The sequence below is a fragment of the Lolium rigidum genome, chromosome 2, assembly GCF_022539505.1.
Source record: "Lolium rigidum isolate FL_2022 chromosome 2, APGP_CSIRO_Lrig_0.1, whole genome shotgun sequence".
NCBI lineage: Eukaryota > Viridiplantae > Streptophyta > Magnoliopsida > Poales > Poaceae > Lolium > Lolium rigidum.
The window spans coordinates 28,764,422-28,781,574 of record NC_061509.1 but is presented as its reverse complement, the minus strand read 5'-3'; the positions used below and the strand labels follow the sequence as shown (position 1 = coordinate 28,781,574).

General features: G+C 43.7%; 1 protein-coding gene across 1 annotated transcript; it reads left to right on the top strand.

Annotated features, from left to right (window-relative positions):
* The first annotated feature begins 6,395 nt into the window (after window positions 1-6,395).
* On the top strand, window positions 6,396-9,105 carry LOC124686164 (probable glucan 1,3-beta-glucosidase A). Its single transcript, XM_047220149.1, has 7 exons — window positions 6,396-6,593; window positions 6,794-7,099; window positions 7,329-7,487; window positions 7,641-7,810; window positions 7,903-8,052; window positions 8,393-8,742; window positions 8,835-9,105. The coding sequence occupies exons 1-7, from the start codon at window positions 6,396-6,398 to the stop codon at window positions 9,023-9,025; spliced, it is 1,524 nt and encodes a 507-aa protein (XP_047076105.1). The 3' UTR covers window positions 9,026-9,105.
* The last annotated feature ends 8,048 nt before the right edge of the window (window positions 9,106-17,153 follow it).

The following is a 17,153-nucleotide window of genomic DNA, read 5'->3' as shown; positions in this document are numbered from 1 at the left end:
AAACTTTCGACGCGGCCGGCGGCGACAGGGCACGCGCGGGCGATTTAGCACGTCTAGGAGCTAGCCGGTGGCGTGGTGTTGTTTTGTGCAGAGGCATAGGTGGAGGGGAGGACTGGCGCGTCCAGGCATCGCGCGCGTGCACACGCTGGCATGCCTGGGCGTTCTGGGTGCATACGGGGCTGGCCAATGTGATCCTCTCCTTTGCCAACGGCTGGCGTGGTCCTAACCAGTGAAGAGAGGGGAGGCTGTTGGACATGCTTAATGTGAAAAGAGAGGGCAGAGAGGATGAATGGCATGGAGGGTGGCATGGTTCAATGGCATGGCCAGGTCTGGTCCTCTCTTTGCTCTAATCATCAAAGGCAAGGGCATGGTTTGGTCCAGGAGGTGTAGAAGTACAATAATCATCACAGATGATCTCTGGTTTAGGCCAAAATCCAGTGGATATTAGCATGTGTGTGCAAACAAGATTCCTGCCTGCCAAGTGTTCGATAAAATGGCCGCATGAACAAAACATTTGAATTTTGCCAAACTTTTGCAAGGATGTGATTCAAATAATGTTTGCTTCCAATGGTGGTGTGGGTTTGCAAAATGGTGGTGGTTTGAGAAAATCCAAAATGTGTATGATCTTAAATATGATTTGGTGTTGCCACTTTGCTTGATTATATTAAGCAATTGAGAATGAATTTGCAAAGGTGGTCTTTACCAAAAGTGTTCACCTTGATGAGGTCTTGGATGAGGTGCAAAGAGTTGGGAGGGTTTGGTTTAGAAATCTCTTAATACAGGGGCTCAAAGTGGGTACCCTGATATAAAAACCAGATTTGACCATTATCACATGTTGCATGGTTTTGACTTTTCCTTTGATTTGATTTGGGTTTCTTTGATTCCAAAGTGATTATTATGAATTTAGTTATGTTTCCAAACCATTTGCACAAGTCAATATGGCCTTGGTTAAAGATTTGCAAAAATAGCCATAGGCTCATATGTGGGGTTATTTTGATTTTTCTTTTCTTTTTTCTTTCTCTCTCTTTGATCCAATGATCATGGTTTAGGGTTTTAGCAACATTGATAAACATTCAAGCAACCATCATGGCAAGATCGCAACATATATGCATTAATACTTATGCACACCATAACACTCAATTAAAGTTTTTGTTAGTTCCAATTTTTGAATAATGGGAAATGTCTCTTTATTGATTTGAAATTTTTGGAATGTTACAATGAACAAGTTTCCCGGGGTTTTAAATTTACGAATTTACGGGGTGAAATACGGGGTCTGCTAGACGGAACGGTGTATCTACGAGCACTTTTTTATACGGGGCGAAATACTCGCGAAATACGGGGCAGAAAAGTAAGGGGCCTGCTAGACATGCTCTTATAAGGTAGGTTGTTCCACCACTAGTAAGTGAGTGAGAAGAGGAGTGGTACATGCGCGCTCCTCCTCCTCCTCCTCCTTGTCTCGACTCGACGCGTCACGACGCGCGGCGCGATCGTGGTGAGTGGATTGAGCCTCGAGCCGAGACTTTTTTCTTTTTCTTTTTGCAGTTCCGTAAAATGAATAGAGTCCTAGACGGACGCGTCACACTTAGTTGGTTCGGGTCGCTCCCGGACCGTGGGCTATCTGTAACCGATGACTAGGGTTTCCGGAGCCTATATAATCTCTTCCTCGGCTACCGTAGAAACATATCTAATACACGAGTTAGGGTTTCCACCTCTCTCTGCTTGCGCCGCCATCATAGCCTAATCCATCCCGCCCGCCGGCATGCACCGGCGAACAGGAGACCGGGTCTCCGAAACCGGTCGCTTTTGCGATCCTGTACGGGAGAGGGCGAATTAGGTTTTTGGGAAGCGCTCTACGCGACTGCTCAAGTTCTTCATCACGGGTCGCCTTCCGTCCAAGTCGGGCGGTGCGCCTACCATCATCTTCAACTCTGTCTGCTTCGACCCGTCGTTCCCGTCGTCAACAACGTTGTCATCAACAACGTTCCTGTTGCGACATCATCTGGGTATGTGCGACATATCTCGATCTGTTTAGCGATGGATGTTGTGTTGTTTGCCCTGCTACTATTCATGTTGATTAATGCATCTAGTATGTTTGAGTTTCACATGTTGGTAGTTGCTCTCGTCATGTTTAATATTCTGGAATTAATCATGAAAATTATCCCTAATTATCCAACAATCCAAAAACCTAATTGTAGGCAATTAATTTGTTGAGTTAACTATGGCTGGTTTTGCTGATGCACTGAGGCCAGATAAGTTTACCGGTGTGCACTTTAAGAGGTGGTAGATTAAGGCCACGCTCTGGCTTACTCATCTGAAAGAATTCCAAGTTAGTAATGGCTTACCTGAAGGAACTATACCTGACCAAGATCAGAACAAATTCAAGGAAGACAATACTCTCTTCGTCGGATGCGTTCTAAGTATTCTTGTTCACCGTCTGTGTGATGTGTATATGCACATAAAAGACGGTAAAGAGCTTTGGGATGCACTGAATGCTAAATTCGGTGCAACCGATGCAGGCAGTGGACTGTACATCATGGAGAGCTTACATGACATCAGGATGGTGAACAACCGTTCTGTAGTCGAACAAGCTCATGAGATATAGTGCATTGCGAAAGAGTTTGAACTCCTTAAGTGTGCCTTACCTAATAAGTTTGTGGTTGGATGCATCATCGCTAAGTTTCCCTCTTCATGGAGAAACTTTGCCACAACTCTCAAACACAAGAGACAGGAGATATCAGTTGAAAATATGATAGCGTCTCTTAATGTTGAGGAGAAAACTCGGGCTAAGGATACTACTGAGAAAGGAGAGGGTCAGTCTAGCGTCAACATGGTGTAGAAGAAACCCTACAGCAAGAACAAAGGGAATAACAAACCCTCCTTCAATAAGTCTATTAAGACTACAACCTTCAAGAAGAAGAAGATGATAAACAAAGAAGATCTAAGCTACTTTACCTGTGGAGAGGCTGGCCACTTTTCTAAGGACTGTCCAGAGAGGGCAGACCGCAAGAAAAAGGCGAAGCAAGTCAACACGGTGACCGCTAGCAATGCTGATGGGTACGGTAATTTCTTTACTGTTCTTTCGGTATTTCAATCTCCATGTTGGTGGATTGATACGGGTGCTAATGTTCATGTGTGTGCTGACATACCCATGTTCACTTCTTACCAGGTCGCCCAGAATTCTCCCGTCTTGATGGGGAATGGGTCACATGCTTCTGTTCATGGTGTTGGCACGGTAGATCTAAAGTTCACTTTGGGGAAGATCGTGCAGCTGAGGAACGTGCAGCATGTCCCTACTATGAACAAGAATCTAGTTAGCAGCTCCCTTCTATGTAGAGATGGGTTTAAGGTTGTCTTAGAGTCGAATAAAGTAGTTGTTTCCAAGTTTGGACAATTTATTGGTAAAGGCTATGAGTGCGGAGGCCTGGTAATCGGTGGGTCCTCGTTTACAATCCTTGTCAGAGAGTCTACTTTCTCCTTATCAAGTTACATGAATATATAATGGTTTGGTCATACGCCTTTTCGTTCATTCAACATCTCTTTCAATTTGCATTGGTTTATTGTGCTTCTTTTTCTTGTAGGGAGAGGAGTTGGCTGGAAGTGGTTGGATCTGAAACTGTGAACACATGAAATCTGCTAATGTGGATGCTACTTGAACAAGTGAGGTAAATTTATCTTTTTGCTATGTGTGTATCTGTTTTGCTTTTTACACTTTTTATATGATCATGCATTTTTTACTTAGTGTGCTTCAATTTTGTTAATTCCAAAACTGTCTAGTTATTCATTTCTAAAAAGCATGCCTTTGAGTTAAGATATCAGATGGTTTGGCTTTATACTCTATAAGCCTCTCATATGCATATGATAGACAAGGTAAATCTGAAATGAATCAAAATCTAGGGATTTTTTTTTTTTTTGCTTCTGATGGAGACATCCAAAATCTAGTCGCTCATCTATTCTTCTTTGGATTTTCTTGAGGTTATTGTGTAACCATCAAAAATTCTATTTTCTCTGAAAAATAGGCACAAATTGTTTTCACCGAGATGACACTGATCGTTCTGCAGGTATCTAGAGCTAAAACGTGGGCTGCTGACGTGCAGAAATGGCTACTTACTGTAGTTTCTTCCATTTTGTATGCTGTGGCACTATGTTATCGACAGTGGAACTTTCACTATATGTACCAAGTATGTAGGTTCTTCTACTTATATGTGCCATATTGCCGTTGCCTGTGAACTTTCACTATATGCACCAAGTATGTAATCTGTTGGTTACCTGGCATCTATAGACATTAGTTGTATTGGTAATGCATGCCTCTGGTAGATGGTCTTTGTGATGTTTGCCTACTTCTTGTTGAGCATGCAGTATCTACTTGGTTAAGGTTTTTCTGAAGTGCAATGGGAGAAGCAAGCCAAGAGAGTGCTCTGCTAAAAAAAAATTAGACCGCTCTGATGCTTTTGTTTTACCCTGAACATGTATATTCCTTCAATTGAAAAGAGTGCTTTAGTTTGAGAAATTTCATGATTTATTCTAGGGTGTCAAGTGGGATCCCACCTAAATCCCATTTGTAGTGCATTTTGCATTTCCTAGTGTAAATTTTGACACAAAAATTTGAACTAGAAAAGACAAAATTACACTAAAAGTGAGATCCCACCTTACACCTTATTTATTCTCGAGTGGTATCCAACTCTGGATCTGCTGTCAAAAATTTAGCCGTTCTGAAATGAATATATCCTACAAATTGTTTCGTATGTACCATCTTCGACACTTGTCCTTTAAGTTGCTGCAACAAGTTCATTTTCAGGGAAAACAAGAGACTCTTGAGAACAGTATCTTCTCATGCAGGGAAAGAAAGTGGTCCTTCCTAAGTGCAAAACAGTATATGCTTTTAAAAATAGTGCTCCTACACTTATATTATGGCTCGTGTTTTGGTCTGAATGTGTGTATACATAGGCAAATGATACACATGCACCTTTCATTGGCAAAGATTATTTAACACAGGCAGCCTCTCATAAGTGCATGAGATGCGAAGGAAATCAAAGATGACTTGGGCAAATGGATAATGTTACAGGCATTGGCACTTGACACATACGGTCAGTTGATCTTTGCCTCATTGTTCATGAGAGCGTGCTACTTGGTGACATCCTGGTGTACATTTTATCATTGCTAAATATCTCCATCCCGACTCTTGTTCTGTTCTGGGTGCAACAGAGACTACATGTGAAGAACCAAGGGTGTCAGAAACGCCTTGGATTTCTTTCCTAGCATCTTGTTTGTAGCCAATCACAAGTTCATTGTGTCCTAGATTAGGATGTTATATTCCTTGGGGACCCAAATCTTGCCACTATATCACGTACACTACACATTCTGTTACTCCCTGTCATTTATAGCACTGCATTAAGATTGAACTATACACTGCAAAACTGGCAGCAATAAATGTGGCCATGATGGTGGGATCTGTGTCCACGACGGCGGGAGTTGTGGCCTCGGCGACAGGAGTGGTGTCTGGTATGGTCTCGGGCTCCATGGATCGAACTAGGGCACCGGTGGCTACTGAAAGAGAGTGGGGAGGGGGATGTGTGGCTGGCTGGAGGGCCCAGGACGAACATATACTCCTGTGACATGGATGCGCGAGCTGGCCGCTTGACCGGAAAACTGGCCCAAAAATGAGGGGAGAATGTGCCGAGATGGATGTGTCTGTGGGACGCTGTTTGCGTGTTGCTGTTGGGTCTTGCATTTTAGCCCCGCTGATTGTTTGGGGGCCGCCATTGGAGATGGCGTTACATATTTGGTGTCCTGCGGTGCATCTGGTCATTGAGAAATTAACAAGCTAGCTGGCCACTGCATCAACATCTATGCATGTGACAACCGAGTGTTCTGCCCCACAAAAAAAAACTGAGTGTTCTGAATATTTGTATGCCTAGCTATAGCATCTTATCATTGAACTATAACTAGCGAAGTCAACTCCGTCGGAAATTTTGCTATCTAACATGGCTGCCACTTAACTTGCCACTGAGCCAGGAGACTGGAGCTGGAGAAGGCATATATTGACAGATCTAAAGTATGTTGCACCCACTAGTAATTTCCCACGAAGCTCCCTCATACGCTATTGGCAGAGCTTACACCTGGGGCGGAGCTTAACTGGCGACATGCATTCAGAGTTCCACTTATATCAAATGGAGTTGACTCCCCTAACGTCCATGGCGCAAGATTAGCAGCCCTAACGTGCTCCCACATGGATTTCTTCTGAACGCGGCCGCCCGGTGGAACTCAAACGAGCTTCTTATATTCTCCTCGCTGACCCACATGACTATCTCCTATTTAAGCGAGACCTGAATAGCTAGCCAGAGGATCACGAGTCACAACACAGACCTACAAAGAGCTACCACTGTAGTAACCAAATGATGAAGAGCTCTTGCGTGTGCCTCCTAGTCCTCCTATACTGTTCATGGCCGTCCTCCCTCGGCCAAACTCTTGTCCCACCCCCGAACCCGGCTTCTCCTCGTCCCCTCGTCCGAGCAGCGAACCTCGGCGGCTGGCTCGTCACGGAGGGCTGGATCCTGCCCTCCCTCTTCGATGGCATCCCCAATAAAGATCTCTTGGTAAAATATTCACTATAGCTATCCTTTATATATCTCCTCCATATATATATTTTCCCCCCTTCAAATAAGATGACAACTCCAGGATCTGCATGGATTGATGCGCATAGCCACCACTTATTACATTTGTTTGGTTTGTCTGCATGTCGATGTTCCCCACAACTTGTAAGTTGCTTAATTTCTGCCACGTATCGATTGAACAGGATGGCACGCAACTACAGTTCAAGTCCGTTACCCAGAACGCCTACGTGGCTGCAGAGAATGGTGGCGGTGGGGTGCTGAGAGCAAACCGCACTTCAGCCTCCGGCTGGGAAACCTTCAATCTCTGGCGGATCGACCAGAACACCTTCAACCTCAAGGTATTCAACGGCAAGTTCGTCAGTGCCCCTGGGAGCAATGTGGCAGCGACAGCCGCCATGCCGGGGCAGTCGGAGAGGTTCCAGTTAGTGCGCAACGACGCTGACAAGAATAGGATGAGGATCAAAGCACCAAATGGGTCCTTTTTGCAGGTATAATACTAAGTCACTCAGTACTAGTCGTTGACCTCATTTCAGATGTTAGATTATTAATTGCACGATGGATCAATGGCATAGCCGGCAGGTAAAGTTAGTACTTATTTGTAAAAGAAATCCATTGACTATGACTACTGCAACCCCAAGCTGCATGCAGGGGCATTTACCATTCATGATTAAACAAGTACAAGCTAATCATCTATGTGTTCCATTGCTGGCACGGCAGGCAAACACTGATGGTTCGGTGACGGCAAACTTCGGTGAGAGCACAACCTGGGGCAACGACGACCCGTCGGTGTTTGCAGTGACCATTGTCAAGGGGCTGCAAGGGGAGTACCAGATCTGCAATGGCTACGGCAAAGAGAAGGCTACCCAGGTCATGAATGTACGTAAGCTGAAAGGCCTCTTTTAGATTTTGCCTATGTGACATGAAGCTATTAAAATTAACCAGTGGTATCATTTTCTTAGACTCGGTATATTATTAATTATCGTTCTTGGCATGCAGTTAAATTTTGTTGATTCCATGGGTTTTTGGCAGGACCACTGGAGCACATACATCGTGGAAGACGACTTCGCCTTCATGGCAGCAAACGGGCTGAATGCAGTAAGGATCCCAGTAGGATGGTGGATTGCCAGCGACCCCAACCCTCCAGCTCCATTCGTTGGAGGCTCTCTACAAGCCCTGGACAACGCCTTCACATGGGCAGAGTACGTACATACACGTGTGTTCTTGACAAACTAGAGTGTTCTTCCAAACATTGTTTTGAAATGATATAGTTTTTGTGGGAATATATGTGCAGGAGGCACAATATTCGCGTGATTGTGGACTTGCATGCAGCTCCTGGGTCACAGAACCCCAATGAGCACAGCGGTACAAGAGACGGCTCGCAGACCTGGGGCGACTCCAACATCGCCCAAACCGTGCAAGTCATTGATTTCCTCGCAACTAGGTATTAATCTAACAATTTATTATTATTATTTTACTCAAGAAAATATGGTTTTTATGTGAGATTATGCGAAGTTAAGGACTGAGACGCAGTTCAGATTTAAACCTTGTGCCCAGTAGGAAAAAATAAATAAAATACAGAGACATTTAAGTTTAAACAGCAACCAAAACAACATCATTCAAAGAGTGGAAATATATGAAAAAATGTCAATGCCACATATGTGAACAAGATAAAATAAATGTAGCTGCTCCAATACATGGGTCAGTTGAAGCATCCAGGAAAGCAGCCGGGTAACAATTCGATCTCCTTGCTATAACCTTCTTTGTATTTGATGTACATACAGGTATGCTAGGAGATCAAGCCTCCTGGCGGTGGAGTTGATGAATGAGCCGCTAGCTCCCGGTGTGTCACTGGATAGCCTAAGAAGATACTACCAGCAGGGTTACGACACCGTCAGGAAGCACACGACTACGGCGTATGTGATCATGTCCAACCGCCTTGCAGCGGACTCGACCGAGCTCGTCAACTTTGCCTCACAGTTCGGCAGGGCGGTCCTTGACGTGCATTACTACACGTTGTTCGATAGCAAGTTTGATTCTTTCACAGTGCAGCAGAACATTGACTACGTCAACAACAACGTCGCCAATGATCTCAGTGCTATGACCAGGCGGGATGGCCCTCTCACCTTTGTTGGTAAGTGCTGTTCGGAACAAGAACTTTGCACAACCAAGAACTTCGTTTTTCAGTGAAAATTAGGTATCTCATGCATGCCATGTTTTGTACAGGTGAATGGGTGGCCGAGTGGCAGGTAAACGGTGCAACGCAAGCTGACTACCAGAGATTTGCAAATGCACAGATGGCTGTGTATCGGCAAGCCACATTTGGATGGGCTTATTGGACCTACAAGAATGTTAACAACCACTGGAGTATGCAGTGGATGATCAACAATGGATACATTTCCTTACAAAATGCTTGAGGGCAATAAATTTGCAATAGTGTGTGAACAATCGGGCAAGTACTTGGAAAAACCGTATGAGAGAATTGATGAACATTTGACACGTCAAGATGAATTATTTATGTAATTTTTTTTTGGTATATGCTAAGTTGTATTTGTATGTTTATTCACCCGAGATGCCTATCCTTCATGCTAATACATTATCCCGTGCTACCTTGCTCTAAACACCTAATCTCACAGGGGCATATCCATCAATGTCTTGAAAAAAAACCTATACAAACAATTGCTTCACATTTCGTTACTTCAACTCGTCTATGCTCCAACAAAAATAAAATTATACTAGGTTATCCGAAACCCTTGTAAGAAGAGTCCATTCTGATATGACCTCTGAACTCATAGTGTTATCATGTCAGGCAAGGTTATTTTTGCAACTTTGTCTTCCTGTTTCTATTTCCTCCATGTCCACATTGGTTGCATGATTGAGCTCCTACTTGTACTATCCCTGACGCTCCCACAGCCGTAGCAGATGCGGACCACAACTCGGAAGATGTCGTGGCCCTCCACGGGCTTCATCACCAGTCAATGCAAGCAACCTTGAGCCAATTTTGTGTCTCGTGTGCCCCTAACAACACGATCCCCGCGAGTTCCAATGAGCCACAAGTAGGAAGATGGTGACGTGCTAACAACTGGGTGGCAATCTGTGACCACAATTGTTCTTCCTCATTTTTTGTTGCATTATATGCTTTGGAATTTGTTGGTATCCTATTCAATTTTGTCAATATTCCTTTGAAATTACCCAACAAAAAACAATTATTGTTGCATGTCACTTCTACCAAACCTGTTTGGCATGCATTACTTCCAATGTAAATGTGACAACCCACAATACTCGATGTCCTCGGCCTACAACGCACAATTCTTTGGGACAACAAACGCTTGCATGAACAAGATGGTATGGAAAGCTTGGGCACCTCCGAAGTTACAATTCTTTGCTCGGCTAACTACTCAAAATAGGATTTGGACGGCGGACCGCCTTGAGAAGAGAGGGTGCAATAAATTGTGGCCTTTGCCAACTTTACAAGCAAACTCAAGAGTCAGTGACACATCTCTTCGCTCATTGTCGCTTCACAAAACGTCTTTGGGGCATGGTAAAGGAATGGCTCGGCCTCCCCTCTATCCGGGTTCATGAATGGTCCGATGAACTTTCGGTGGTCCTCCATGTCCTACAAGGCCTTATCAAATCGGAAGGCGATGACTTCGCTAACCATGCTTGTTAGTTGGACGATTTGGAAGGAAAGAAATGCAAGGGTGTTCCAAACCAAATACGCTCCTCCTCCCATTCTTCTTGAGATAATCAAGAGCGAAGCCAAACTTTGGGTTGCCACGGGTGCTAAGCATTTGAGATTTGTAATGCCGGGAGAGTAATCCTTTTTTTTGTAACTTAAATACCGCACCTTGTCATGTCATGACTCTCCTTATTTAATGGAATGAGGCAAATCTTTTGCCTCCGTTTAAAAAAAATACTACACAGGTTTAAACTCGTAAAAACTATACTTAATTCTTCTTGGTTACCCCACAATCTGGTTTTGCATTGACAAGCAAGAGTTTAAGGGAATCTCAACTTATGATAAACAAAAACTTGCACTCAAAAACCAATATCATTTTTTCTTTCTAAATTAGATAAGATAGATAAACTCAGAGCATGTGAGTGTGAAGTATATAATCCGCTACTGAAGCTCATGCGAGGAGCTTCATAAACTCACCGCAAGAGGAAAAACCCCGTCTTGCTTGCCAATATATAATCCGCTACTGAAGTTTATGTGAGGAAGAACCTAACTTATCATGCGAGTTTTAAGTATTCAAGGACTCTAACCTGGTTAATCAGAGGAGTGTAGCGAGAGAGCAACTAATTGCCACTGGCATCAAGGACTAAATCTTCATTGACCATCCCAGAGCACAAGATCGCCACACTGCCAAGCATGTCAACTTTCCTCACATATTCAAGAAAAGCAAGAATTTCAGTACATTTTATTCATTACTAGTCAAGCAAAACATAAAAAATACAGGACTGCCACAACAGGTGAAAGGCTTACAGACAAACGCACAAGAGAGATTTTCTGCATTTGTCCAAAGTCTCCATTCCATGTGTACCTCAGAGAATAGATTGAATCCTGCAGTCCTTTTACCATGCCTAACTAGCTATATGCTACAAACACTCCATCTTAAACAAACCCTCCTTATGCGTTGAAAAAGTAATGTTTTTATCTTGATGCTTGAAACAGAAACATCAAGAGTCTGTGAATCCCACTTCAAGTTTACTTCCATCCATGCATATACGTTTGCTATTACTGGATTTATTTACTACAGAGCTCACTAGCAGTTCATTGTCTTACAGCAAGAATACACTACAAGGGCGCTGGTATCAACTTGATTCTTCTGAAAAAGCACAAGCACCTATTATATTATCTGCCAAAGCCATCAATGCTAATTAGAGCTACACATTGCCAACTGAAACCGATTTCACATTAGCGAAGATGATTCAGCAAATACCACAAGTAACAAGCAGAACAGTCGTCTTTCAACTGGAGAACGTCTGATTCATTTTAATGATAGCATGGGATATGATGCCTGGACCACAAAATGAACATCGGCCGCAAACAGTCCATTTACCATAGGATAAGACTCTTATCTATCATAAGAGTACTTGCTCTGGTTACATAGCATCATAATTAATGCAGTACAATCAAGATTACATTTGGAAGCTGAACTGCTAACGCAGCTCTATCTTCTACCTTGACGGCGCCTTTTCACTCAAAAGCCTCCTCAATTTTTCTTCACATGGCATTTCTAGTTCAGGAAAAAAAAAGAGGATGGACCAGAATAAGAAAAAAAGCATCACAATATTTATTAACCACTTTAAGCATCCAAATATCAAATGAATTAACAAGATAAAAGTCCAGTATAACGGTAGTAAATTGTTATATGTGTTTAGAAATCAAAGTATTGAATTTCATCCAGCAATATATTTTCTTTCCCAAAAGTCGCATTTTTCGATAATGCCCAAAAGTCACATCAGGGCAGCTAAATCCCTTCATATCGCAAACGGACATATTTCCATCCATTTTCTAGTTTGCATTTCAATATACAAAAAGTGTAACATAAAAGGAGAAATGCAACAGAAACACAAATCACCGACTGTTAGCATGGACTAGCCACTTGTCACGCATAAGGAAAATTTCCATATCTGAATAAAAATTAAGTATAAGCTCATACATAAGTTTAAATGAAACAAACTCATACATAGCTCAAGGTTCAAAGTTCAAACGGTAGGCAGTAGACAATAGTACCATGATTATGTTTAAGAACAGGATGCTAAAATTCCCTGCTAGATAGGTTTGTGATAATATTTCAGGACAAGAAAATAAAGTGGCCAAAAGCTACGAACTTTCAATTATTACCTCTGACACATGATTTTTCATACTTTTTTAGGTGCAATTTGTAGTTTTGCACTGATAGCTTAGAAAACAATGACACAACAGACAAGATGTCTATGCTAAAAACGCAATCAATATTATTCAGTACCACTACAAACTGCGGCTATAAGTTTACAAGGGCCGGAAGAACAAGCTTATAAAGCATGATGGCCGGAAGTGTGGTGGATAATGCATATTGTGAAACTAATTAACATCATCAAAGGTGACAAGACAAACCTTGCAGTGGGATCCTTGAGTGCAGGAAATGTGGGAGGCCAGATCATCATAAAAGGATGGATATCACCCAAAGTTGGATCTTTCTCTGTCATCTCATGCACTTTACTCTGCACTTAATATCCAGATAGAATACACATCGACCCCTCTGCAAGACCACAAACTCAGCATTGTCCCCCACATGGTTTATAGGAACAGGAGAAACATGCTCATCCTTAACCGTACAATCTGAAAATCATCAGATTAGCGAACATCTGACGCAAATAAACGGTCTAGCGACCAGGTATCCCCTTTGAGTTGCCAGATGTGAAGTTGAAGCTTCTTGGCATGGATGAGATAAACACCAGAAGCATCATCGGGCCGTGCAAACATGGTGTCTCTATCACCTTTCTCCACCCCGTGTGGGAGCTGAATCGTACAGAACCTTGAGGCCATGAAATCCAAGACAGCAATGGCACTCGAGTCGGTTGACATATAGATTTTATTGTTAACAAGCACGCCATATGGTGACCATTGAATACCAGGGAGCTGGTGCTTGTATGCGGCCATGGTATGATCTGTGCGCCAGACACCATCACAATGTCGCATCATGTATGCGTGCAACCTAAGTATGGTCCTCTCCTTGTTATACCGCAAGAACAATTCCAAGCAGGACATGCTGTCAGCTTCCTGTACCGAGAGGAAATCATTCAAACTGTACAAATAGCCTTCCAGGTCTTGGACGCGTGGGAATAGAGGGCCAATGTTCAGGCCTCTCTCAGGGCGTAACGGGAAGTGCATTCCAAATGCAAACTCACTGTCATTTGGAAAGCAGAGGAGAACGCTGCCGTTCCGGCAGCCCAACACCTCGGTCAGTGGGCTACCATAGGATTCCAAGTTGAACCTCGCGTGGCAGATGATGGTGGCAAGCTCCGGGGGCTGAGGCAGCACCGGTAAGAAATGTGCAGGCATACCAGGAACCTCCTTGTCCTGGAAGTAGAAGCCGAGGAGGCGGGGCGGGTGGCGCTTGCGGAACAGGTTGAGGAACGAGCGGTCAGAGGCATGGTGGTACCAATGCTTGCATACGAGGGCAGCGCGGATGAGGGTTGTGGGGAAACCGACGCGGAGGAGGATCTCGATGAGGAGGTCATCATCATCAAGCACCTTGTAACAGCAGCCACCATCGACAATGGGGAACGCTGCTCCCGTGTCCTGCCATCGGCACATAATGTCTTGTTGGTAGCGACCAACCTGGAAAAAAACGCAAAGCAGCGTCGATTCAACGGACTAATTTGTTCAACCAATGTCGCTCCAATACACACAACATCCATCCACCCACCCAGCTAGGCATGTAAGTGGGCACGGGCTGCCCACGCCCCCGCTAGCCCAAACCCACTTAATTTGGTAAGTGGACACCACGAGCAACATTAAATGCTTCGCGGATGGTCACAGCACGTCCGCTAACGCTGTGGCCCCGCATCTAGACCAGCCTCCATTCCACGGCGATGGCAGCGGACACCATGGCCGGAAGAACTCTCATGCCATCGCCGCTCTATCCCTCCACTCCCGCCCTCCGTTTCCCTTATCCATCTGCCTTCATCCCATTCGGCAAGGTCCACGGAGAGCCGCCCGCTTCGGCCGATGTCCATGGGAAGCTGCCTGCGTCCGGCAAGGTCTGTGGGGATCTGCAGAATTCCGTTGATGTCCGTGGGGAGAATCAGCGGCAGCCAGGTTCTCAGGCCACTGCCAAAGAGCCTGAAGAAGGTATAGAATCTTGTTCCTCTCTCTCTACGGCGAAGGAAATTGAAAATTGTTTGATGGTAACTGATTGTGTACATAGTATCTGTGCTAATGATCCTTCCCTGTGCTAGTGTGGGTGTATTGGTGTTTCGCAAGAAAACGAGACACTGAACTAACCTAGTGTGTTGATGCTCTACTTGCTTAGTGATAATTCTGAAATTTTCTACTTGGATAGCAACTAGTTGATGAGGTCAAAAGAGAACTGTTGTGTTGTTGTATGTACATTTGTTACTCTTTTTTTCCTTGGTCATAGCCAATGTCAAGAACTTTGCATCTAAATAATATGGCTAATATGTAAAAGCTGAGCTAGGGTGTGTCACAACGAGGATAATGTGGCTGTCTCACAGACTGTAAAAAACATATGCTAACTTGATCTGCATCCAACAAAAGACTTGTTTCCATCATTTTTCAGACGGTTATTGCCATTTGCCATCGGAAAAATTGCCTGACGGGAGCATGATGACTCGCCCCAGTCTTAGGATCTGCTTGTCAGACCTTGTCATTAACATGTTATCTTATCTGGCTCCATGGCCAATGGATTAGCCTGCTGGACGATCATTATTTGTGTTTCTGAAAGTTTTCTCCAGTTGTGCACTTGTGCTCAGTATTCCTGGGTATGATAAAGGATTAAATTAACAAGCAGCGCTATGCAGCAGCGGGGCTGTTTGAAAACTGGACAGAATAATTGACAGATCCACCATTTCATTCCTTTTTTACCGTGCAAGGAACGATACGGACAGAGTGCTGATACACGAAGATTTCAAACTAGTGTTCAGATTTCACAATTACCAATCAATGTTTTAGTGGTTTGCAATCGATTACTAATTTAGCACATAGCTTTGCATCTGTTGTTTTTCAAGAGCTTTTTATCTGGATAATATATTAACATGGATGTGGTTCATAACCTCATAGGTCTGAATACTGAACATTTGTTATGCAGCTATCAACACACCCTTTAATCTTGAAGATTAAAAAAAGAGCTCATCCAGGTGCCCTTAATGCATTGATCACCTTTGAGCAGACCGGACGAAATGAAAAGCGAGGAGAATCAAAAGAGACAGAGAGATTCGATCTTACAGTTGGGGAATCTCCACAGTAGCATCCATCATCTAATCTCCTCCCGTGGTTTAATGAGGCCTAGAAAGCCCATCGTATCTGGCCTGCATTAACAAGTTCACAATTCGGTGTAGCCTTTTGTAGCACACACATTCGCTATCCAAAATGGTTCATATTTTTTGATTGAATTGTACGTATCTCTTTTCATTTATCACAACGTCAATAGAATTAGGGGATTCCTCTAACCAGACTTATTGGTCTGGCCCCGGGCTTGCCTAGCTAATCCATGAGCAACTATATCTGCTTCGCACAATTGTGCTCAGGGACGGAGCCAGAAAATTAACTTGGAGGGGGCCAAATTAATATTAGAGTTCTGCCAAATTTTGGGATCAATCAGCATTCAAAAGAGGGGGTCATTCAGAAAAAAGTCCAGCATGGGGGGGGAGGCGATGGCCCTAGCTCCATCCCTGATTGTGCTCCAAATCTTTTGCGTTTTGCGAAAAAAAAATTGTGCTCGAAATGAATCTTCAGGAATTCGGAAGCTAGGTGATAGGCTGGTCTAGTACGTATCTCCCTGCTTCCCTGGTTCCGCCCTGTCTAGCAGTGATTCAGGCTATCGATAATGAGGTGGAATAATAGCAGGGAAAACACTCTAGGGCAGAATTCGGGGAAAGAAAAGTTACCTTTGAAAAAATACAAGGAAACATAATAGTAATAGAGCCTTTTATTCTCCCTCCAAAAAATATTTTTGTTGCTGAAGGACTTGAAGCAATACCGTCGTCCGTTGTTGTTACGCCAAGAAAAACCTCCTTCCCTATTGTAAGCAAGGCCTGCCACCACCGTGCCGATGACGGTGGTAGGAAGGGGGAACTAAGGAGGGTAGTTTTTGGATGGAGGGGTCATATGCCACGACTCTCAAGTACAGTGCTAGAATTCAAGTAAAAAATATACAGTGCTAGAATTCAAGTAAAAAATATACAGTGCTAGAACTGGGGAAAGTTTTGTAAGGCTGGTGCCAATGCATCACCTCACTATAGCCCCGCCACGTCAGCTTTTTCCTCACTCTCACCCCACTCTCACCCCACCTTGCCAATGCATGGGCTATAGTGCCATCTCTCACTTCTCTCTCCTCCACATCACCATTTCCTTTTCATATTAAGTTATTTCACTCGATTTATTTTAGACATTCAAAATAATGCAAGAAAATTATTTTATTCAACTTAAAATGTTACCGATTACATAATAATTAATAAAATTGCATAATAAAAATTAAAAATTACATAAAAAATAAAAATTCTACTCCTCTTCCTCTTCTTCCTGCTCCTCCTCCTCGTCATCATCTTCTTCCAGACCAAGCTCTTGTTCCACCATCTTGATGGCCTTCGCATGTTTCCGCTTTTCTGCTTCGTCCATGTCGACGGTTGATCGGTCTTTCATTTTGTTCCATTGCTTGAATAGCTTGGCCTTCACTAAACCCTTCATCATGTTCCTCATCGCGAAGGATTTACTTCCTACCTCACTGCTTGATGAGGTTTCCTTCCCCTTCCTCCTACCCTTCCGTGCCGCGGCCTTGGTCCTATCGCGGCCCGTTGGACGCTCTTCCTCAGTGT